Genomic DNA, 26,226 nt, shown 5'->3' on the forward strand with positions numbered 1-26,226 from the left:
TTTTACTGGTATCCACAATCAACACCCATGGACACAGCAGTCAAGAAATCAAACGACTTATTGCATCGGGCAAATCTGCTGCAGAAGACCTGTTTAAAGTGTTGAAAAGCAAAGATATCATCTTGAAGACTAAGGTGCACCTGACTCAAGCCACGATGTTTTCAGTCTCCTCATATGCATGCGAAAGCTGGGCAATAAATAAGGAAGACAAGGAATTGAAGCCTTTGAATTATGGTGTTGGCGAAGAATATTGAATGTACTATGGACTGCCAAAAGAATGAACAAATCTGTCTTGGAAGTTGTCAAGCCAGAGTGCTTATTGGAAGCAAGGATGGCAAGACTTCATCTCAGTTACTTTGGACAAGTTATCAAGAGGGACCAGTCCTTAGAAAGGAACATCATGCTTGATAAAGTAGAGGGCAATTAAAAAAAGGAAGACCCTCAACGAGATGGATTGACACAGTGGCTGCAACAACGAGCTCCAGCATAACGATGATCATGAGGATGGAGCAGGACTGGGCAGTGTTTCATTCTGTTGTACATAGGGTCACTATGAGTCGGAACCTACTTGAGGGCATCTAACAACAACAATTTTGATGAGACTTTTTATAATGAGCACAAATGTCAAGTATTTTAGCTACAAAGTTCCATCCTACTTTCAATGCCTAAGTGATAAGATCAATGTTTTCCTGATATTAATATTTCTGATAACTCAGCCTGACAATTATTACCCAAACCAAGTATAGGATCAATTGGATAGATCTCACATATGCAGGAACGAAAGGGTGGGAAGAACGGTTCTCACACATTTATAATTTGTCAGATGCTCCTGGATCTAAGTGGAAAGACATGGAGTTGTGTCAAGAGGGCATCATTCTCAAATTGTCTTTTTTTCTTGGAATCTCACAGATTTTTGCACCCTGGAACATGCATCATCATACCATGCAGAATGGTTGAGAGCCATGGCTTTCTTTTGTAATGTGCATTCCTACATCTTTTATTACAAATATTGACTTGAAATGGGTAAAGAAATATAGACATAAGTGGAATTGAGGTACTCAGCTGCTTACCCCAAAATTGGCAGTTGGAACCCACCAAACACACTGGGGGGAGAAAGAAGACCTGGCAATCTGCTCTTGTAAAGAGCAGTCAGTTTCGTAGAGTCAGTTCCGTCGAGTCAGTTCCGACTCACAGAGACCTTATATGAAGTGTAGAAAAGTTTAAAATTCTAGGAAATATTTCTAGTCTTCACTTTACCCAATCAATATTCCATATGCCTTCCTCGCATTTAAGTTAGTAGGCCTTTAGTCATGCTGTTCCATCATCCTGAAATCATCACATCCCTTTCACCCCCGTATCTAAGTTTTATTGGCAAAATCATGAGGCATTCACAGACTCTTCAAAAAGAAGCAATTCAATGATCTTCTGACACAAAATATATATTACTAGTGTGTATTTTGGAACTTATTTATTTCTAATAGTATGCTATGTTGTTTACATATTTTATAATTTCTTTGAAATGAGGGAAACCACCTCCTCTACATACGCCTTACACATATGTAGTCGGTGCTGAACAAATGTTTTGTTAAATTAACAATGCACAAAGTTTTTTAATCTTGCTTCACTTTTGTGTGTAGAAATGACAGCGAATAAATGAGACATTTAAACTACTTTCAATTATGTAATATTTACTTTGCAAGTAATGAGACAGGACACTTCTTTTTTTTTGCTTTCTGGATTATTTTAATGGTTAATTTGAAATAGAAGTAAAATGAAAAAATTGAAGAATTATTCGTGGATGTTACTTGTGCAGGGATGAAAACTATCCTGGAGATTGGGGACAATAGGGGAAGTAGGAAGAGAGTTGAGGGACTCAGTTATGCCATCAGGTTAATTATGTCAACCTAGGAACTCTAATCTCATGATTTATATGAGGCAGGTATTGTACTCAACCTTTAACTTCAGCACTAAGAAAGTTTAAAACGTTAGTTCAGGCTATTAAGGACAGGAGAGGGTAGTGTTGATGTAAATACAATGACATCTTTATTGATTAGTAAAAAAATTAGGATCTCCAGTACAATTAAAACCAAATGAAATTCAGCAGAAGCTACTGATTCAAAATCAGGTAAGAGATATAATCCAGTAAACAACTCCTCATCTTTACAGCACAATATAGGATGAACGAGTTATTTTATCTCAGTGGTACAGAGGCAACTAGCTTTGCAGTATTGTTGAACCACCTTGTGACTACATCCAAACCTTTGTATTCGTGTTTTACAGTTAATAACTTCATCACTGTAGTGGCAGGGGTTGGCTGAAAGGAAATGGCAGGGTTATATAATATTTTCTCAAAAAATCACAGTCACTGAGGAAAGACATCATGAACAGGCAGACAAAAACATGCCATGTACATACATCTGCAGAAATACGTACAAAATTCTCCAATGATTTTAAAGATTTACCATTTTAAAATTGTTGTAATGTTTATAAAATTTTAGAAAAGCATTCTTTATCCTGAATTTGTCTAATTATCCGAATTAATAAATGGCATCTTTTGACATGTTTTTTATACATAAAGCAGAATAACTACAACTTATTTTCCTCACTTCTTTCAGATTTTCTTTATTTAATACACACTATTGAGCCTTAATAATTTGACATCAGTTTAAATTTTTACGTTATAGCTCTTCTCTTTCAATTATAAATTGTAGTCATTGCATTTAGTTTAGAGCAATTTTATAAATTTTTCACTTATATTACAATTTCCATCGACATCTTTCCATCGGTGCCTTCCTCATTTCTAAATTATCAAATTTGATTCATCTGTCAGTAACCTGGAGAATGATCACAGGAGGTCTATCAAGGTGTATCAGGAAGAAAGAATGTGGGTGACTTATTACTGCCTGAGGTATTATATACGTGATAGTGTATTACTGCCGCTTTTTCCTATGGCTAATATTTGCCAAGGTAATCACTAGTTATTTTTCATCAATTTTCCATCTATCTTCTGATATTTAGTATTCTGAAGAAATCTGATGTCATTGGATATCCTTTTCTTTATAAGTGGTGTGTATTTTTCTTCTTTGACTCCTTTGTGGTGTCTTGATTATCTTTTCTTCCATTCTCTATTTTTAATTTGTATCATTTTCCTCAGTTTTTATAAGTAGGAATTTCTGCTTTTCATCAGATTCATTTGAAATACACTAAGCTGATTAGATCTGCATACACAGGTCTTACAATGTTAGCACTGATTCTGCTCTAATATGGCAGGTTTCTTCATTCTCAAGTTTGCATCGCTTTCTTCAGTAACTCTCATCTTATGCATTTATAAGTGAGCAAAAGGCTTAACATATGTATCCTTATGTCATATATTCAATGTTCTGGAGTAGTACTTCTCTCTTTTCTAATTCATTTTAATTCTATTATATTTTTCAAATCACTGTAGAGTTTGCTTTTCTCTCTCCCTTAAAAGTCTACACTCTCCTATGCACAGATAGTCAGTTTTATTATTATTATTGGTCATCTTCCTCCAACTATATCGGTTTAATACTTTAGCCTCTTCAACATCCACGTACTCAATGACTATCAAGAGCATTTGACTGCTCTTCTCCTCTGGTTTGTATTGACATTTCAGAAATGGGGTATAAAAAGAGATGGGAGAGAGAGGAGAATGTGAGGAAAATATGTATATATATGCACGTATTATAATGACAACATGGAAACATGGAAAAGAAATTAATTCTCCCTGGTTTAAAAGCAAATCATCAGGTGAAGGAAAATAAGCTGTCCGGCGTTCCAAGTCTGAGGACCCAGGATATTCTTCCTGGGCTTGGTATTTCTCCACAGACTTCTTGAAAATTATCTGATTCAAAGTTATCCCTAGGGATTAAGGAATTATGTTTGCAGAGAGGGCATAGTAAAACAAAATTTTGCTCAGAGAATGAACATGCAATTGGCACCCATTTGGATAGTTTTTCACTTTAGGTTAAGATTTATTTCAGAAATAAAAGGAAGGACTGCAAGAGGGCAATGTGCACATCAGATAACATCTTCTGATGTTTCAGAGAAAACACTGAAGAATATCAATTACTCAGAAAGAAATTGTATGTCAAACCTACCCAAGGTGCCTTGGAAGACAGGCCTGATGATCTGCTTCCAAAAGTTCACAACACTGAAAACCCTATGGAGCAGTGCTACTTTGCATATACTGGGTCGCCAAGAGTCAGAATCGACTCAAAGGCAACCAACAAGAACAACAATCTTTTGGGAAGAATCCCTAGGTAATACAAATGGTTAAGCTCTCCACTGCTAACGGAAGGGTTGGCGGTTTGAACTTGAGAGGTGCCTTGGAAAAGAGGCCTGGAAATCTGCTTCTGAAAGGTCAAGCAGTTCTACTCTTCCACAGGTGAGGTCACCATAAGTCAGAATTGACTCAATGTTAACTATTTTTTTTTAAACTTTGGGTGAGAACTTGAGTTCTAAGACCTAGATATTCTAATTTCTGTTGAAATGGACTAAATAAATGGTCTTATTTATCACTCTGGGTGTTGGGTGAAGAAATAAGCAGAAAATGCTCATCTTTTCTTTGAGAAGTTTGGGATGAAATTTGTAGAAAAGCGTAGTATTGGTTAAATGCTTGATTTAAAGAACACATGGCTCCCAGATCAACATCCAGCTTTAAGCAAACTAAATTTGTAAAACTTACTACAAAGTCTATCTTCACAGGCATCGGGACAGTCTTCGCATGGGAAACCCGCTTTATAAGGTCTAATTCTGCTATGATCATTTCCCCTTAAGGAAGAAAAAAGAAAAACTGGTCTAAAAAAAAATTCATGTTTGGAAAATGGATATAAAATTTTACTCACTGTGAACAACCAATTTTAAAAACAAGTTGCGAAAAACCACTTAGGAAAAACTACTGATAGTATGTAGATAAATGTGAGATTTCTAAATGTACAATGATGACAATTTTCTTTTTAGCATGCACAACCGGTAACTCTGGATGTCAGGAAAAAAGTGTTTTTTCAGACAAGTTGCTCCTCTACCATGGGACTATTGGACAGTATGGTCCTAACAGGCAGGAATGCTCTAGAGCCATTTACAAGGGCACAATACTCTTTATTTGTACCCATAAGGACTTGGCAAACCATCACTAAAGCGAGTGATTTTAACAGAATTAAGAAACATTTTAAGTAAGTCAAAATTTGAGATGCTCTTATTTCTCCTTGCACTATGTCATGAAAAAAATTTACAAACTTTCCTTTAGTAGAAAAATATAGAGTATAAAAAAGATGAAATAACATGGACATGGGTAAAACTAATGTGTTGAAGAGAGGGGAGGAGAAAGAGAATAGATCAAAATCTCCAGGTCTGGGCAAATTTGAAACTTTGGAGAAGATAGTTCTTACCTTTAAAGGTCTGAGGACATAATATTGATAATATCTGATTCTTACTTAGTATCAGATTATCTTTTCTAGAAATTGTGCCTTTGATTTGTGGTAGTGTCTGTGACATATAAACTTAAGATCTAAAGAAAAGATGTATATGAATGTCTGTACTAAAAATTTAAGCTGAGGGAAAAATACTTGGTTTTTCAGTGTTCTTCCTTCTTGAGATTCCACTTGAATTCTTAAGATACTCATACTCTTGAAAAAAAAAATCCTTGTTTCTTTGGATATTCAAATATTGATACCCTTAACTAATCGCAATTTGAAGAATCAATAGCACATAGCAAGGCTACTGGTAAATAATTCTGAATTTTTACATTCTATTAATGAGATAGATTTATTGAGTAAAAATATAATATAAATAAAATATAGATGTGCATATATATGTATGTGCATATATGTATATGTAATTTTTGCAGGTATTGACTCAATGTTACATACCTAAAGATCTGCCTAATTGAAATAAAATATTTGAGTTCTCTTGTTTAAGGGCTGAAAGACTAGATAGTGCTCTCTTAAGAGAAAACATTACTCAAAGCTGTAAGAAACCAAATTGTATAATACATACTCAGGACAATAGTGACAAATGTAGAGATACCCATTTGACCTTCCTTTGCCACACAATGTAATGCCACAGCCAATGAGATAAGAAGTGGCCCAAACAACCTGTAATGTTAAATAGATTATTTTATTATAGATTTAATATGTCACAAAATGAATACAGTATCAATGTTACTATCCGCAATTAAAATTAAGTGCTTGTTTACTTTTAGAATTGCTTTGAGCACAGCTTATTAGGAATTCATAGAAACAAAAAGCTTCCTATGCGTCTAGACACACACACACACACACACACACACACACACACATTGTTGGAAATAAGGGAGATCAGGCAGAGGCATCACTAGGGTTGGTGTCACCCAGTGCAGTAACTCATGATGTCACCTCCTCCATACGGAATATTGTAGCTAAAACACCAGAAAATTTGACAAAATCAGCCACTGTAAAAACACTGGCAGCAACGAAAATGATAGCGCGTGCTTGTAGTGTGTGCAGATGAAACCACATGATTTGAAGCGTCACTGTAATTGGATAATAATGACTCTGAACTGGGCACATTAGAAGGTTCAAAAAGTAAATTAGCATAGAGTTCTAGCCTTGTAGGTATATTGATACATTTGAGCTGGGCTTATGAAGAGTGTTTTTGTTGTTATAACAAAACTGTTTTGTTGTTACAACAAAATTGTTGTGTGGTGCTGAAACACTGCACAACAATTTTATAGACAGTCATTTTGGTGTCACCTACTCTGACAGTGTCACCCAGTGCAGTCCACACCCCCTGTATCCTAGTGATGCCACTGAGACCAGGTAGAGAAAATAAGACTGACAAGAGATCAGGGGAAGGTAACTTGATGATTGGCTCTTTCTGTATTTATTGTGAGTTAATTTTTCTTTGGGGATATTTGGGAGTTGGAATGTACTTTCTATTAAAAAACCTCAATATTAATTTTCTCTGGAATATGAGAGATGGATGGAGGTGAACTGTAGGTAAAAAAGAAGAGATGGTGATCAGTTTGTAATGAACAGACAGACTCATGTTCAAAAGGGGCATGAGTGTTGCCATGGGCTTTACATGGCTGTTCATGGGACTTATTTCTCAGATCATACTATTCAGCATATTCAAGGATGATCAGGGCCCTATTTTAACTCTCCCTGACTCAGTCTTATTGGAATTAAAAGTTTATTTCTGAATTTTCATTAAGAAATATGAATGGCTCTCATTGACCCTGGTTCCTTCTCTCCTTCTGGCTAAACCTATGTGGAAAATCATCTAACATGAAGAAGGTTGCTTACTGGTTATATAATAATCAAATCATGGAAGTAACTTTTTCTTATGGGTCAGGGAACAGACATCATATAGACAGTAAACTAAGCTTTCAAGGCAAAGTGACCTGTATTCAAATTTCATCTCTACCACTGCTGGGTAGATAGTACTTAGCAGTCTACTTTATGCCTCTGAGTTTCATTTTCTCATCTATAAAATAAGATACAATAGTACTATCCTCCATATTATAAGTGGATAGTGAGAAATAATAAACATTTAAGAGGCTGGAACAGAGAATGTTTTCAATAAATGTGATCACTCTCCCACCATCACATGAGTCCCCATAGGTTTTCTCTTACTCAGCTAGTGCTGGAGACTTTTCCCAAGTTTCTTTTCCTATTCTTGAGCAGGGTGTCTGCTGCACCTGATTTTAATAAAATGTCTTGTCTGCTCCTCACAGAGGCAGACTTTCACTAGTGCTAATCTCACTTAATCCCACATGGCTTTTTATTATCTGTTGCTAATGAGGGTAGACCTTCACCAAAACTCCTGCTCTTATCTGGGTCTACAGATACAAATTTTATGAGTTGGATTCAATGTCTGCAGGTTCTTCTTCTCATTCTTTCTAACACATCCACATTTTTCATAAGAGACCCTTTTGAGCTCAGAACCTGGTAGAGCACATGATTAAAAAAAAAAAAAGTAGAACAGCTATTTTACTATGACTTTTCTATATATGAAGTGATGGCAGGATGATTGCACTTAATTAATTTCTGCATTTATTCCTTCAACATATATCCAAGAAAAAAATGAAGATGCTATTTTTTCATTAAGGAGCCCTGGCAGCACTATGGTTAAGCGCTTGGTTGCTGACTAAAAAGCTAGTGGTTTGAACCCACCAGCAGCTCCACTGGAAAAAAGACCTGATGATTTGCTCCAGTAAAGATTATATAGCCTAGGAAACTATAGGAAAGTCGCTATGAGTCAGAACCTACTCAATGGCACACAGCAACACTTTTTCATTGGGTCTTCAGATATAAAAATAATCTCAGGAAAAAGTCTTTTGTTTTTTATAAAACTGTTTTATCAACATATTGATATATTTACAAAGAGTTACAAACAACTGGAAATGTTGATATTTTCCATTGTTTATCATTTTAAGGACACGAAGGCAAACTTCTTTGATTTTGTTGTTTTTTTTTTTTTTGAAACAGAGGCAAGGTAAGAAATTTTTCCTTATGAAAAAAGTTTTATTTTTTACATTGGGTTGATTGGGATTTAAAGAGATAAATCAGTATTATTTTGATGATGATTGAATTAAGATATTACCTCATGATGGATATTATACTTTTCTGACAGAAATAGCAGGTCTAGGATATTTTTTATCTGAAATAAATAGGAGGTAGGGACTGATGCATAAATCTGTCAGATTTTTAGCCCTATAGGGGATCTTTTTTATCATCTGATTTTTGATGAGAAGATTTATATGAAAAAATAGTCTAATATTAAAGAATTCTTGGATTCCTGGCATCTACTGTTTGTGCCCAAATATATCATTCTGAAAAGAAGAACACTATTTGCTAATGCTTTATTTAGAATTTTTGCATTTCACATCCAAATGCGATTGAGTCTATGGCTTTTAAAATTAATGTCCGTAGGCTTTATTTTAAATAGGTGTGATTTCAGATTTTGTAAAATTCATCAATATCTGGGTCTGCTGCTTTGGGAAGAATAGCTGTTCTACAACTTTTTTGATTTATTCTATTTTAAGTGTTTAAATTTTCTATCTCTTCTGAGATGAATTTTGTTAGCTTACATTTCGTTGGAAAATAATCCACTTAATTCTGATACACAAAGCGATTATTATAGAATCAACTCATTCTCCACATTACAGCATAGTGATCTTTTAAAACATTAATCAGATTAGATCACTACTCTGCTTAAAGCTCCCTTCCTCCAGTGACTTCCCACTGCATTTAAAATAAAATGTAAACCTTTACACTAGCAAACAAGGCTCCATGATATGGCTCCACTTCCTTCCTGTTCTCATTTCCTTCCACTCCTGTTTATCATGTGCCAGCAACCCCCTCCAACCCTCGGCCTTTTCTCTGTTCATGAACACACCTAGATACCAGTCACTGATTTATAAATACTATTTCCCACTAAAATGAATCAGAATTCCTTGGCTAAGTGGATGGCTTCTATATGGAATAGAAGAAGTACCAGGTGATCCTAGAAAATCTTACTGAGTCTAAGGCCAAGAAGTGTTCAGAGCCCAATGGTGTCATGGTCAAAAGGACACAGATGGCTTGAAGAGGTTCCATTGACCAAATATGGAAAAATTTGAGCTTTCACATAACATATTGAAATAAAACAACAGCAACAACAACAATAACAATAACAGAACAAATACAGTCCATGAGTCTGTAGTGATTCTCAGAAAGAGAGAGACTGAGAGTGAGAACGAGAGAGAGAGAAGAAAAAAAAGGACAGCGAGGTGTATGATGAATAATAAATAGAAAACCTAGCATTGTGCACCTTTCAATATAATAACTGATTGAGAAAAGGCATCAATAGAAGCTAAAATGACTGAATAAGAGAATAGAAGAATGATGAGGAGCAGAATCTTAACATGATCTCAAAATATTTTCCCATGAATTATTTATTTATCCTAAAGTTTAAAAATTGTACCATCACAACTGAGAGATCAGGTGGTCGCCATTTTAATAATTCATCAAAATTTAGCATCAACAAATACTTGGATAGTCTGACATGTAGTTCTTTTGATATTCGAAAATAGTTAAGAACTTTTCCTTATTTATTATTCTTGCTAAAATGCTTAACCTTACTCTAATCGTAAGGAAACAATCAAATTCAGAGTATGGATTCTAGAAGACAAGTGGCCTAGCATCTTCAAAAAGTCATGAAAAATAAAAGGAAGAATATTATTGGAGCATTTGAGGAAAATTAGAGATGAACTAAGTATTAGATGATATTACTGAATTAATATCTGTTTTCTTAGGTATGGTCATGGTATTGTGGGTTTTTAGGGCATTATCTTTCTATAATTAGGAGACCTGTGTGAACATACTGAGAATTAAGTGTCATAATGTCTGCAACTTACTTTCAAAGAGTTCAGAAAAAAGTATAAATTTATATAGAGAGATAAAACGAATGTGACAAGATTCTAACAATTTGTGAATCTGGGTATAGGTAATACAGGTGTTTATTATACTTTTATTGAAAACTTTCTGGAGGTTTGAAAAACTTTGAAATAAAAAAACTGGGGAGACGATCTATATGGGATCAAACTGACAATAGCAACTGGAAAGACCTGATAGGAAACTTAGGAAACAGTGAGTTTATGTTAATGGGGGAGGAACAACTTGGAAAGGGAGGGTGAGAATGGTTGCACGACTTGAAGAATGTAATCAACCTCACTGAATTGTGCATGTAGAAATTGTTGAATTGGTGTATGTTCTGGTGTGTATATTCTCAACAAGAACAAAAATGAAATAAATTTAAAAAGAAACCTGGGGAGAATGGGAATTCTCACATTGTAAAGGGACTGGCACTGTTATTTTCATTATTTACAAATATTAAAAATGAAATTTACAAATGAGATTGATGATTATGTGACTTCCTAGAAAATTGAATAGGTAAAGAAGGGAACTAATAAACAAGTTGAGTACAGCGGTCCCCTCTTATCCGTAGGGGATATGTTCCAAGACCCCCAGTGGATGCCTAAAACCGTAGATAGTACCAAACCCTATTTCTTTCCTTATTAAGTCGAGAACTTTCACCTTTTTACTTAAAAGGAGGCACTTTACAGCTTCTCTTTGGCATGTCCGAATTGCCAGCATCACTACGCTTGAGGTTTTGGGCTATTAGTAAGTAACTAAGGGTTACTCGAACACAAGCACTGCAATACCTCCAACAGTCTAGACGGCTACTAAGTGACTAAAGGGAGGTAGCTTATACAGCGTGGGTACGTAGGACAAAGGGATGATTCACATCTCAGGTGAGATAGAGTGGAACGGCGAGAGAGCTCATCACACTACTCAGAATAGTGCACAGTTTAAAACTTACGAATTGTTTATTTCTGGAATTTTCCTAAATATTTTGGGACCGCAGTTAACCGCGGGTAACTGAAACCACAGAAAGTGAAACTGTGGATAAGGGAGGACTACTATATTTTCTCTAAGACATGTATTACAAGAACAACACTTCCTTTGGTTCCAAATTATAAGGCAAACTCGATGGGTTGAGTGTAAGTTTGCATCATGTGGTAGGATGAATTTCAATTGTCCACACTCATTTTTTTTTAATCACACATAACTTAGTCACTTAACACAGGTTACCTGAGTAAAATTGTCAGTCCTTTTATCCCTTCTATTCCATGTCCCATAGGTAAAGTATTGTGACTCATGGTACCAGATTTTAATTATATTTGACCATGAGTCAGGATAAGATGCAAAGAACATATTTTCTCCACAAAAATTCTCTGAAAAGAGAAAAAAAAGCTGGGTCATATTATATAAAACTTGGGAGTATTAAACAAAGTTACTTTCCTCGTTTTTATTTTACAAATGCTCTATAGGGTTGCTGTAAGTCAGAATCGACTCAATGGCAGCGGGTTTTTGGGTTATTCACTGAACAGATCATCCAGGAAATGTCTTGTATGAGGAGGTAAACTCAGTTGTATCTCGGTTGGCATCCTCTTTCTTATTAATGAATTAGCACATAGTGCTCAGGTTTGGTGAGATGTTTACAGTGGGAAATGGTGTGCAAGCTTTGAAATCACATCAATAAACTTTTTAGTTTTTGCCACTTCCAAGCTAACAGGCAAGGGTGAAACCAAATCAGAGCAGCCTATGGGCCAATGACTTGGAAGCAGCTACAGAAACAGCAGTATCTTTCATACAAAGGACTTAAAATTAGCATATGTTCATTTGGCATTCCACCTAATGGTGTGAGCTCTTAATGATCTGGGTATTCGGAATGACCTACCTTTCCCTCGGGCAGGGAAGACCCATATTGCTAATTCATTGCTTCAGTTACTACATGCTGTTTCAGATCTACAGCTTCACAGTCCCGTACTGGTCCACCCAATTCTACTTCCAACTCCCTCCTTCCATCTCAAGTTCTGAAAGTAGAGTGGCTGTGTCTTTCAATTCAGGTTGGCCAAAATTATGTGGAAATCAAATCTGGGAAGTTCACTCTAACAATCACGCCTGCTTTCTTCTGCATAGTGAGTTGTGTCTCTATTCTCAAAATCGCCCCACACCTACCTAAACTCTCCACACCAAGAAAACTGATGGGACTTAGGAAAACCCAGTAAACTATTCATCTCTTGTCCTTAATACATTAAGCATGAGCAGTGGCCAACTCAGGTCATAGAGCTGCTTCTCTATGGTAGGCAATATAAGTCTACTATGACCGAGATCATATGGTTTTCTGCCCCACTTAAGGAGAACATGAATTTGAGTAAATTAAAAAGAGGAACAAATTCTGGCACAAGGGACTGTTGAGATAACACAAGAAAGAACAAGGCAGTTAAATGTGAGAGGTTTTGTTTCCTGACCAATAGTTTATCTCTTGTCTCAGGAAGTGCCCATCCTCATTGCCAGTGGTGAGCTTCAGAAACATCTACATAGGTGTGGAAAAGACTAGAAAATTGGGGCTATTAGAATACTTTCCGGAGAACCATTGGGAGCCACTGAATTCTGCTGGAACGCATAACCTGTTGGCACTGTACAGGGATCTCTGAAATTTCCAGATGCACCGGAAATGGCAAACAAAGGTGCTAAGGGTATTCTAGGATGAATAAGAGGAGGGGAAAGTCAAGAGAACAACATTTCTCTCAAGAGGCTGTTTGTAAAAAGGATCTTTTTAGATATTTTATGTCATTAGACCAAATTTATGGGCTAGGACTCAAGTTGATTTTTGTTTTCTCTTGTTTGTTGTTAAAATCTTTGTTTTCTTCACTATGCAACAAGTGAGACCAATAAGTAAGATCAGATAAATTAATAGGAAATAAAGGAGTCAATATTTTCCCTATGCTTTCAGGATATTGTGAGTAATTCTGTTGCTAGGGGAGATTTATCATGTCTACAGGGCTACGTCCTGCTGTTGCCCACTTGTTTTTTGCTGTTGTTGGCCTCTGTGGAGTTGATTCAGACTCATGATGACTCCATGCATGCAGAGTAGAAATGTACTCCATAGAGGTTTCAAGGCTGTGAACTTTTGGGAGCATATCACCAGGCTTGTCTTCTAAAGCACCTTTCGGTGGGTTCGAACCACCAACCTTTCAGCCAGTAATCGAGTGCTTAATCGTTTGTGCCACCCATTGCCCACCTAATGCTTATGAAAACATTCCCAATCTTCTTGGCTCCTGCTCCCAATGAGGCTTTTTAAAGTCCTTTAACAGTTACTTTTTTCTGCCACGTATTTTTAAGCTGGACAGATGATGGAGTGGGAAGGTCTTATTTGTGAGGGTCTACAACTCACAAATTTTGGAAATTAAAAAAAAAAAACTTGACAAGTGACATATGCTAAAGCATACAACATGGGGGGCTGGATTGTTTTGTGGTTAGAGTATTGAAGAATAACTAAAATGGCTTTGCTTTATTTAACTTGGCTCCTGAAAATTAACCTTCAGTAAGGATATTTAGAATGTGTGCTAAGATACCCAATGATCTATACATATGGAAGTAACAATCATAATTTTTTATTATGATGTAATAAAAAGTAGAGATTGGCATAATGTTACTAGCGGTGGACCATCTAATTTTATGGTTGTCATATTACCATGAGATGGGCTCATTTTTGAGCATCTAAAGTTGTTTAAACAACCAGGAAGTAGAGTCCTAGCGTGGTATAAAAGGTTAAGTGCTTGACCACTAAGCAAAAGGTTGATTGTTGGAACTCATCCAGAGGCATCTCAGAAGACAGGCCTGGTGATCGGCTTTCAAAAGGTCATAGGCTTGAAAACCCTATAGAGTAGTTCTACTCTGCCACGCATAGGGTCGCTATGAGTCAGAATCGACTCAATGGCAACCAACAGTATAGTTGCTCTTATGGGAAGAGCAACAAAGAGTTGCATACAACTCATTTCTCAACTGTATTAGTGGTCAAAAACTAAAAAAATCCTCATGGTGATATCATAGGTAGCTGAGATAAATACAAAGAGTGGAAACCATCTACTCATCTAGTCATCATTGCATTACCTAACTATTCTGTAGTATTGAGAGCTTTGATTCTTTCCTTCTGATGGACAGAACCTGGAAACCGAATATTTTAATATATAGATTTTAAAAAGTTAATAATATAAGAACAGTATATTAGGCCTCAATGCACTGTCATGTATAACACAAATATTCACTGAATAACTTAACTCACCCTGGCCATCTTACTTAACAATCCCTAAAGATTTTTTAGCACAAAGGTCGGTCACATAGACATATTGTCATTAGTTGCTGTTGAGTTGGCTCTGACTCATGACAACATTAGGTATAGCAGAACAAAACATTGCTCGGTCCTGCACTGTCTTTATGACCATTGGTATGTTTGAGTCCATTGTTGTCACTATTGTGTAAATTCATCTCATTGAGGATTTCTCTCATTTTTGATGACCCTCTACTTTACTAAACATGATTGATGGTCTTTTCTAGCAATTGGTCTCTCCTAATGACGTGTCCAAAGTAGGTGAGTCAAGTCTTGCCATCCTTGCTTCTAATATTTGCCTACCTCCAACACGCCTGTCAGGTGGGTAGCTTTCCACCGGATTACACTGACTTGACAAAGTTCTGGCATTTTGTGCAGCATCCTCACTCCATTTCTACAGTGAAAGAGTAAAAACCAAGCATATGATCTTATTAACATTTCCATGTAAGATTCTAGTTCATTGTTTCTAAAAATCCAAAGGGTAGGGATATCCTCAATTATGTAAACTAAAATTTAAGTAATAATGCAACTCTTAAATATTCCAGATGAAAGAGGAAGACATACATTTAAATTTAATGTATTAGCCCTTGAATTCACCAAATCAAAATTTGATAATAGCATTCAGAGGTAGCTTCTCTGAGATCTAGTAGGAGTTGAAGAGAAACAGACAAGAGTTAGAAATCCATACCGGTTATTTATTAGCAATTTACCTTAGACACATTATTTAATCTCCTTGAATCTCAGTTTCTTCATCTGTAATTTACACCCAAAAGTTTGCTGAAAAGTTTTAATGTGATAATCTATCAAATACAACTACCATATACTAAATCTTATATTACATGCCCAGTAAATAAATGATGGCTGTGATTAGAAGCAAGTACAGTATCATATATCTTAATTTAAAATTGTCAATAATAAAAAGAATAATAGCTAATACCAATTCTGCTGCATGCATTTTCCCTCACTTCATAATTACAGCAGTTTTACAAGGTAGGTATTTGTATTATCCCCATTTTGCAGGAGACTGAGACACACAGATGCTGAATAGATTTTTAGGATCGTACAATCAGTTAGTGGCAAAAATAGAATTTGTATCCAGTTAAATCTGGCTCCAGAGAGTGTGCTCTTGCCTATCGATATGAGTCATTTGTTTTGAATTGAAGCATTTTGTCAAATATATCTCGGAAACAGCTGGTCTCCAGGTAAGGAAAAAGGTTGTTATGTTATTACGTGCTGTGGACTCAATTTCGACTCATAGTGACCCCATGTGACAGAGTAGAACTGCCCCATTGGGTTTTCTAGGCTGCCATCTTTATTGGAGCAGATTTCCAGGTCTTTCTCCCACGAAGACTGGGTTCAAACTGCCAACCTTTCAGTTAACAGCCAAGCACTTAATTGTCCCCCACCAGGGCTCCTGAAAAGGGGAAAGGTAGAACTTCCTTATCAGTAGGTATGGGACTCTGACAAATGCTATCCCTAACACTCTTTCATCCTCTCATTCTGTCCATCCACTTAAATGACTTCCACTATATCTGCACGGAACACATTACCAACAGAAGTTGTGAAGTCTGTTTTTACCATGAGCTTTTACATATTCGTTTAGCTACTTATTAGAATAGCATAACTTTTGAATAACACTATCATGTAGATTTACAGTGTTTCCACTGGCATCAAAGAAGTCTTTATGTATGTTATATGTATATGCTGCCATCATGTGGTAATTTTCCAGAATTACCCCTGAGGTTGATGAATTTTCTAAGCCATGAAATGAATTTGTGAGTCTGTCATTTCTAAGCAGTAGCATTCAGTCTCCAAAGTAATTCATTAGCCTGGCATGGAGTAAAAATGTGGCCTTGCAGGTTCTTATTGTTTCATACTCCAAATGATGCATTTTAACCATGGCTACATCTAACTGAAAGAATAGAGATGATAGAACACATTCTATCAGTGGGAATACCATTGCACTCACTGGTAAAGACAATTTGTCTATTATGACCTGGGCTCTGGTGGTGCAGTGGTTAAGTGTTTGGCTGCTAACCAAAAGCTTGGCAGTTTGAATCCAACAGTTGCTCCTTGGAAACCCTTTGGGGCAGTTCTACTCTGTCCTATGTATAGGGTCACTATGAGTTGGAATCGACTCGAAGGCAACTGCTATCAAATGCTTAGGACTGGAACTTACCTGGCTAAATCACATTTAACTCCTTGTAGTGGATACTGTTGTTGCACTGTTCAGATCCCTTTCTGAACTGAAGAACTTATTCCCTCAGCAGCTGGGAGTCCTGCCCACAGACAGCTCTTATTGTCTGCTCTCTCTAGAAATTGCTCCCCTCTGTAGGGCACCCCACATCCAAGAGCTGGTAGATGTAGGAAGTGCAAATGCCAGCCCACCTCTGTCCAACTCAGGACCACTCAAAGAACTATCCCAGTTTTATAACTTCTTGTGGGATTAGTTTGATTTGCTTCTGTTAAGATTATAGCCAAGACACCCTTAGGGAGCAGCTCTACTCTGTAACACATGGGGTCACCATGAGTCGAACTGACTTGACACCAACAGGTTTGGTTCTTGGCTTGGTGGGACTAGAGGAACCCTGGTGGCTCTGTGGTTAAGAGCTTGGCTGCTAACAAAAATGTTGGCAGTTTGAATCCACCAGTCGCTCCTTGGAAACCCTATGGGGCAGTTCTACTCTGTCCTATAGGGTCACTATGAGTCAGAATTGACTCGATAGCAATTTTTTTTTTTAATTATCGTGACTACATCATAGCCCAACTTCTCCCCGTGCCCAATCCTGTATCTCTCCCTACCTCCACAAGTAGGTGTAAATCTGGAGATTGTTTCCCAGTAAACAGCTTGCATGCTTATAGCCATCTCAGAGTTGGCTTATTGGGGAAACCTACCTGCAACACTCATTATATCCAGTCTGCAGTTCAGACATCTTTAAAGAACCCATCTAGGAAATTACCTCTGATTAGTGTTGGTAAGACATCATTTTTTGTGGTACATTCTTGATTGAGATTCACAAATAGGTATTTATTGTTGTTGCATGGTATCAGGCTACTGTTGTGAGATAATAAATCCAAGGCTAATCACCGCATCAGCCTGCAATTTCCCTGAATATTGTTTTGTGGCATAACACCTAGTCTGCCCACACACCAGGTTTACAATGGAAAGACAATTTCTCTCCCCATTTATAGGATGTAAGGGAACTGAAAAATAGACCTGACAATGTTTACTTGTCAGGATCAACTGGTTTAGAATTTAGGTCTTTTAACTCTCAATCAGTGTCTTAGCTTCTGAGCTACTGCCTCATGAAGATAGCTATGGAATGCCTCACAGAACTTATTAATCAAGGTGTGCTATAGTCCTAGAAGCATCAGCATCTGCTGGGAGCTTGTTAGAAATGCAAATACTTGGCCCCACCGCATACCTCTTGAACAAAGAGCTGTGTGGGTGGGGCCCAAGAATCTGGGCTGTATCAAGTTCTCCAAGTAGTTCTTAAACGCAGGACAGTTTGAGAAAAGAATACATTAAGAATGAAGCTAGCCTGCTTCACTGGGGATTGTTGCTCTATTATTTACTAACTGTACGCCCTTGGGAAAGTTACTTAAACTTCTCTGGGCTCCAGTTTCTTCTACTAGGTCAAATGTTTGTTTACGAAGATCAAACTTGTGAGTATATTGACAGTGCTAAGAACTTAATAAGAACTCAGTTAAAATCATTATTTATTGACATCACTGTTGTTGTTTAATTAATCTTACCATCTTCAGCATGTTCCTGGCTGATGGAGTTACCTTTCTCCTGAAGTTATTATGTAAGTTAATGATTTCTTCCTGGACAGCTGGTAATGTGGTGAGGAGTGTTTTATATGGGACTTCAGGTTTTTCCTGTTGTCAGAAAATCACTAATTAGTCTTTTAAAAGAATTTTCTACATAAAATACATTATTTGCAGATGTATAAATAATATACTATTTTGTCTATCTTTTTTTAATAGACTTTGTTTTTTACAGCAGTATTAGCCTTATGGAAAAATTGTGCAGAAAGTACAGAGAGTTCCTATATATTCCTTCCCTCCCCTGCACAGGTTTCTCATATTATTACCATCTTGCATTTCTGTAGTACATTTGTTACAATTGATGAACTAATATAGATATATTATTACTAGCTAAAGTCCATAGTTTACAACAGGGCTCACTCTTTGTGTTGTATAGTTCTGTGGGTTTTGATAAATGCATAATGTCATGTGTCCACCATTTGAGTAACATGCAAAATAGTTTCATTGCTCTAAAATACCCTATGCTCCCCCTATTCATTTTTTCCCTGTTGCCCCTGAAGCCCTGGCAACTGCTGATCTTTTTACTGTCTCTATAGTTTTCCTGAAAGTCGGTGGGTGATACAAATAGTTAAGCACTGGACTACTAACCAAAAGGTTGGCAGTTTGAACCCACTCAGAGGCAGCTTGGAAGAAAGACTTCTCCATCCACTTCTGAAAAGTCACAGCCTTGAACACCCTATGGAGTGCAGTTCTACTCTGCACACGAGTTGGATTCTACTCAACAGCAACTGGTATGATTTGTCTTTTTCCAGAAAGTTATGTAGCTGGACTCATACAGTATGTAGATTTTTCAGGCTGACTTCTTTCACTTAGCAGTGTGCCTTTTAGGTTCCACCAGGTCTTTGCATAACTTGATAGCTCATTTCTTTTTGTTGCTGAATAATACTCCATTGTATGGATATACCACAGTTATGTTTATCTATTCACCTGTTGAAGGACATCTAGATTGCTTCAAATTTGGGGCAATTATTAATAAAGTTGCTATGAATATTTATGTGTAGGTTTTAGTGTGGGACATAACTTTTCAACTCATTGTATATACTTTTGTACTTTCAAGTGAATAAACAGGGATACAAAGCATATTTGAATTTATGATTTCACACTATATTAGTTTCCATTCCTCTAGCGCTAGTTTTGAAGATTTCTAAATGCCAGTCTGGAATTATAATAGTCTACAGGATACTGCACTGGATATTCTGTGATTAGGGCTTTTCAAAGCAATGAGGAGCCCTGGTGGTGCAAATGGTTAAGTGCTCAGCTGCTAACCAAAAGTTTGGCAGTTTGAACCCACCCAGCAGCTCTGTGGGAGGAAAAACCTGGCGATCTTCTTCCGTGAAGATTACAGCCAATAAAATCCTGTGGGGCAGTTCTACTCTGCCACATGGGGTCACTATGAGTCAAGATTGACTCAACAGCCCCTATCGACAACCACAGTGAGAGAGGTTTGATATCGCACCTTTTATTAGCTGACTTCCCTTGCTTGGCTTGTTTCTCGCTCTCCTACAAGTGTTACTTACCTTCACCTTCCAAGTAAACCTTGTCTAAAGGTATGGGACAATCCAAACTAATAGATTCATTATTTAGTATAAAGCCTTAAGACTCACTAACGCAGTATCTACATTTTTGTCCTGTTCATTAATTGCTATAAGAAGTAGCTTCCTTCGGTGTATATGTGTGTGTGTGTGATATCACATATATTTCTAATTTTTTTTAAAAAAAAAAGAGTGGGAAAACTACCAGTTGTCATCGATTCGATTCTGACTCGTGGCCACCCCATGTGTGTCAGCGTAGAACTGCACTCCATAGGGTTTTCATGGCTGTGACTTTTTATAAGCAGATTGCCAGGCCTTCCTTCTGAGGTACCTCTGGGTGAATACTAACTACCAAACTTTCAGTTAGTAGCCCACTGCTTAAGTTTGCTCCACCCAGGGATTCCATGAGGCAAAACTAGTGCAGTAGAATCTAATGTTCCTTTCTAAACTACCACAGCCTTTTCAGCACAGTTTCTGCATGGAGAAGATTCAGAGGGTACTTGCTAAAATATAGAAGCAGTTACTGTCATTTGTTTTATACTGGCAGCTTTAGGGTGTGAAGAAACAGCATGGATATTGAATCCAGGAGATCCCTCTAGAAACTGTCTCCTGTGGACATCATTTCCTCAATAGCATTCACATCTGGTGACATTTCCCTCTTACACTTCAGGTAGCTCATGTCTAGACTAGAGGAAATATTGGAGACCCCTTGCAATTTCCAGATTATAACTCTCCTTACTTTTCTAAAAACTCTGCTCTATTGAAGCTCAGCACATTTGGCTCCACCACCTTCTCCCCCAACATTCACTCTGCTCTAATGGCTTTACCGAAGTCCCTGGGTGGTACGAAGAGTTAACATGCTCAGCTACTAACCAAAAGGTTGGGGATTTGAGTCCAAGAAAGGGTTGGCAATCTACTTCTGAAAATTCAACCATTGAAAAACCTATGGAGCACAGTTCCACTCTGACACACATGGGGTGACCATGAATCGGAATTGACTTAATGGTAACTAGTTTTACTGTCACTTCCTTTCATTCGTAGGAACCAGGTCTTCTGAAACAAATTCGTTCGCCCCACCCCCTTTCTACAGTCAGCTTGACAGTCTTTTCAACCCACATGAATGGCTTCAACCCTCTGTTGTCTCAGGCCCTTGAACTCTTCTTTCTTTATTTTTTTAATTGTACTTCAGGTGAAGGCTTACAGAACAAATAGTTTCTCGTGAAACAGTAGTACACGTATTGTTTTATGACATTGGTTAACAACCCCACAACATGTAAACCCTCTAACTTCTCAATCTTTTTTTTTTGGTGAAAATACACATAGCCAAAGATACACCATTTCAAAAATTTCTTCATGCACAGTTCAGTGACATTGACTATGCTCTTCCAATTATGCTGTTATTCTCACTTAAGATGAAGCCTTACAGAACAAAATAGTTTCTCATTTAACAGTTACTACACATGTTGCCCTATGCCAATGCTTAACAATCTCACAACACATCAACAATATCCTTACTCCCCCTTGAGTTCCCTATCACCAGCTTCCTTGTCCCCTTCTGCCTTCTGGCCCTTGTCACTGAACTACTGTACCTTGTTAGTCTCATTTGGTTTTACGGGGCTGTCCACTCCCAGGCTGAACGGTGAACCTCAGAGATAACTTCACCACTGAGCTAAAAGGGTGTCTGGGGGCCATACTCTCGGGGTTTCTCCAGTCTCCTTTAGGCCAGTAAATCTGGTCTTTTTTTTTGTGAGTTAGAATTATGTTCTACATCCTTCTCCAGCTCTGTCCAGAACCCTGTGTTGTGATCCCGGTCAGAGCAGTCAGTGGTGGTAGCCGGGCACCATCTAACTGTACTGGACTCAGTCCGGTGGAGGCCTTGGTAGCTGTGAACAATTAGTCCTTCAGACTAATCTTTTCCTTGTATCCTGTTCTCTTCATTCTCCCTTGCTCCTGAAGGAATGAGACCAGTGGAGTATCTTAGATGGCCGCTCACAGGCTTTTAAGACCCCAGACACTACTCACCAAGGTAGAATGTAGAGCATTGTCTTTATAAGCTGTATCATGCCAATTGAGCTCTATGTTCCCCGAGACCACGGTCCCCACAGCCCTCTGAACTCTTCTTCCTTTAAATCCTCTTCTCCAGTTCTCTTTAGTTCCCCACTCCCGTGGTCACATATTGAATCTTATGATCGCTTCACAATGCTGTACTCCCCGAATCACTAAGCCAAGCATTTCCCTGCTTAGCCAAGATCTCCTGTTTTTCCCGGTGTGAATGTCACCCGTTCTCACTGTTCATCAGTATTACCTAGCTCCGTAGTCCCCATTCATTCTCTCTCTTCATTAGCCTTCTCTTTTCTTTTCTTTCTTCCCTATCCACATAGTCATTTCAATAACTCTCTTGCTAAAACACTGACTCTTTCCCATGCCCCATTCCCACCGAGGAGCATCCCAACTTTGGGTGAGAACAGTTCCCCTGTCTGCACTAAATCAGCTGAGCATTGCCAGGATTATATCACACAAAAGGACAGATATTGGTATCACCCAAAATCAGGATGATTAATCTCATTTGGACCCTTAATTTTGAAACAGATACAGATTTCCTGTTACAATTCCTTCAACAGTTCACAGGTGTTAGAGAGAACGAAATCCTTAGCAAGGCCTATAAATACCCTACTTATGTTTCAGCTTCTGGTTAAGACATGCTCCCTTAGTTTTCTCTGCTTTAGTCATAGTGGTTTTCTTTTAGTTATTCCAATGTACCAGTTTCCATCTTACCTCAGAATATTTGACTAAGCCTGTCCCTTTGTTAGGACACTCTTTCAGCTTGCACTACCTAGGTGATGTCAATTTATCTTTCAGATCTCAGGTCTACCATTGCTCAGGAAAGTCTTCTCAAATTACCTCAAACAAGATCAGTAAGGTCTGCAACCTGATCCCAACTGATTATTATTTCCCTTCATAGAACTTTTTGGGTACTGTCTACCAGATTCTCATGGAAAACTAAATATCTCAGTAGAAAAGTGATTTCTGTCCAGTTAGATGCCTAGTAGCCCAACAAACTCTGACACTGAAGATAAGTTTCAAATAAGATTGAGGCCTGATGCTTAGACTATTTGCTTTCCACATGGTGTCTAAAAAAAGAAGGTATTACATGTTTATTTGGATTGAGCAAATTGCAACAGCTTATCATTTACTTTAACTGGTATTCTTGTTTAAGGCCTATGTAATAAATTTGTATTTGGAACTTAATGTGTCTCATCTACTTGTTTTACTTTAAAATTCTCAAGCAAACTGTGTATTAAATTTATGCAAATGTAGAAAGTATACTTCCATTTTATCAATGCCTTCTACACTCTCGTATTTTACTTTTGGATTTCTGATTAATCAGTAGTTCAGGCTCTGCTCCCCTGAATATGAAGAGCTCTCCCTATCTGCTTTCTGCTCTGGAGTTTTAAGTAGGGATAATGGCAGCCTAGGCCAGGCCAATTTAGGCTGAGTTGTCTATACCAGCCAACTACTAGATTTTATGGGCAAATGCAGTTTTCTCACTGTTTGCCTCTCTCCTTTCCCTCTGGAATGGTGCCTATGCTTCCGCTTAGCCTTTCTTTACTGCAGAGTATGAAGAACCTCACTCCATGCTGGGGAAGTGAAATGGGCAGAAAACCAGAGGGTAGACAGAAGTCTTCTTCAAGACTCTAGTTCTAGCTTGCTAGAGAATCATGGAGCTCCATCTGGTTTCCCTTTGGGGAAGAAAAGCAAGTGATGGGATCCAAATACCAAATCAACAAATTTTCTTTCATCTATAAAATTAAGTACCTTCCACTTTCAACCTCTCTTACGTGGAATTTGAAAATATAAAAACCACCTATTTTCTATAATAAAACTATTTACTGTAGCTTGTCTTAAAAATACTTGGGTTAAATTAAAAAAAACAAACTTTTCTTTATATCACTGATTCATATTTTTGGCACATATTATTGGGTGACCATAAAATATCATGAGTCAGAATCAACTCAATGGCAAATGTTTTTTTGTTTGTTTGTTGTCTACTCCTTAGTGTATCACCTAGTGTTTTGATTCTCTTTTGTGATTGTAGTTGTTAGTGTTTTAATGAGTAGTCAGGATTGCCCTCATATGTCGATTCCATTGCTAACACTCTCTTATACTTTTTTCCTTTGCTGGGTCATCTTTTAATAGGATGTGTTAAATTCTTGTTATATTCACAAATCAGATAGCTAACTTAAAACATTGATTAAATATTTACATTCTCTGGGAATAAGAATAAGAAACAGTAGTTTTGCTCATTTAGTCATGGAAAATTCATGGGTTGGTTGAAAGGAAGTCTTTTCTATCCTACGTTCTCAATTTTTTTGTATTAGCCATAGAGATTATAATAAAATAGGCATAGGCCCATGAATCCAAGCTGTGTATATTTCATCTCAGGCTCTGCCAGTTCCTAATCAAGTGAACTTATCCACGTGGTTTAACGTGCCTATACCTTGGCTCACCTCTTCTGCAAAATGGGATTAAGAATAGTATTTGTCTTATAGGGCTAGTGTGAGAACTGGGTGAGTAATGTGTGTAGTGTCATCATAATAGTCCCTGTACCCTAGTGAGGTCTATTAAAGGGTTAACTCTTATCCTTATCTAGAAGGCAATATGAAACATGCAATCTTAACATACTCTTATGGCTGAGACAGGCAGGAAGCCAGCAATAGCAACCAAAACCAAGAAATGTTTCATTGTCATACCTGAAAAGAAAAGTAACACAATTTTAGATTATTCTCAATTAATGGAATGATATTTCATAATAAGCCTTTTCTGAGACACTTTTTTAGGTGCCTGCATCTTCTATAAAATGGAGCCTGCAGGATAAGAACAAGGATTAATACATTACCCATTGGGACAAAGGGAAGAATACAGAACTGTGGTAGCTAGAATAATGGCCTCCCAATGGTGGCACAGTGGTTAAGCATTTGTCTACTAACCAAAAGGTTGACAGTTTGAATCCACCAGCCACTCCCTGGAAACCCTATGGGGCAGTTCTGCTCTGTCCTACAGGATCGTAATGAATCGGAATCGACTTGGCAGCAATGGGTTTGGTTTGGGTTTAATGATGTCCCTGTGCCTGTCCTAACCCCCACAACCGTTGAAAATGTTATGCTATGGGAAAATAATGTTGCTGAGTAGTTGTCCTTAAAATGAAGAGAGCATCCTGTATTATCCAGGTGGGTCCAATATAATGACAACGATTCTTAAATGTGAAAGAGGTAGGAAGTTGAGTCAATGTCAGAGTGATGCTATGTGAGAAAGACTTGACCAGGCATTGCTGGCTTTGAAGACAGAGGAAAGGAGTCATGATGCAAGAAATGCAGGCAGCTTATAGAAGCTGGAGGAGGCAAGGAAATGGATTCTTTCTAGAGCGTCCAGACGGAATGCAATCTTGCTGACATCTTGATGTTAGCCCAATGAGACCCATTTTGGACTTCTGACCTCCAGATTGTATGGTAATAAATTTGTTTTGTTTTGTGTGATGTTTGAGTGTTTTGAGTGATGTTTAAGTGTTGTTTTGAGTGTGTTGTTTTGAGTTTGTGGTAATTTGTTACAGCAGCAGTAGGAAACTAATATAAGAACACAACAAGGTTAGATTTGAATTATCCATCACGTAGAGAGGAGAGGTGTGAACTTGGGCAAATTATTCTCTGTAAATCTGTGAATAATAATCCCTGCCTAACGAGTTTGCTGTGAGAGTTGAATTAGTTAAAAAGGTACCTAACTGATTTTACATATTCCATACTTACAACCAGGAGCCCTGGCGGCACAGAGGTTGAGTGTTTGGCTGCTAACCAAAAGGTTGGCAGTTGGAATCCACCAGCTGCTCCTTCGAAACCCTATGGGGCAGTTCTACTCTGTCCTGTAGAATTGCTATGAGTAGGAATCGACTCGACAGCAACAGGATGTGTTTTTTTTTTTTTTTTTTTTAATAAATTCAGCATCTCTTGTCTTAGAAATGGAATTCCATTTTCTGTAATTCAGTGCATGCAAATCTACAGGAAATCATTTTGAGAAGCTGCCCATTTCCTGTTATTTATAAGTGGCAAAATTATGCTTTTTTTCAATCGTATGGCAGCATATGAACTCCAAT

At 37.5% G+C, this 26,226-nt stretch overlaps 1 protein-coding gene across 1 annotated transcript; it reads right to left on the minus strand.

The window, feature by feature from the left end:
* Positions 1-2,186: 2,186 nt before the first annotated feature.
* On the minus strand, positions 2,187-24,830 carry CRISP1 (cysteine rich secretory protein 1). Its single transcript, XM_004388729.1, has 7 exons — positions 24,765-24,830; positions 18,475-18,600; positions 15,022-15,112; positions 11,634-11,776; positions 6,016-6,113; positions 4,706-4,791; positions 2,187-2,314 (listed from the first exon to the last, which is right to left on the minus strand). Exons 1-7 carry the CDS (start codon positions 24,828-24,830, stop codon positions 2,187-2,189), a joined length of 738 nt encoding a protein of 245 aa, XP_004388786.1.
* Between the last annotated feature and the right edge of the window lie 1,396 nt (positions 24,831-26,226).

This window comes from Trichechus manatus, unplaced genomic scaffold (assembly GCF_000243295.1).
Source record: "Trichechus manatus latirostris isolate Lorelei unplaced genomic scaffold, TriManLat1.0 scaffold00215, whole genome shotgun sequence".
Lineage (NCBI taxonomy): Eukaryota > Metazoa > Chordata > Mammalia > Sirenia > Trichechidae > Trichechus > Trichechus manatus.

Bases quoted from the DNA above. Each gene is read 5' to 3' on its own strand.
- CRISP1 (XM_004388729.1), bottom strand. From the start codon at position 24,830: ATGACAATGAAACATTTCTTGGTTTTGGTTGCTATTGCTGGCTTCCTG. The intron at 18,601-24,764 runs GTATGTTAAGAT...TTCTGACAACAG, and splicing joins TGCCTGTCTCAGCCATAAGA to GAAAAACCTGAAGTCCCATA. The intron at 4,792-6,015 runs GTATGTATTATA...TTCTTCCTTAAG, and splicing joins ATTTGTCACTATTGTCCTGA to GGGAAATGATCATAGCAGAA.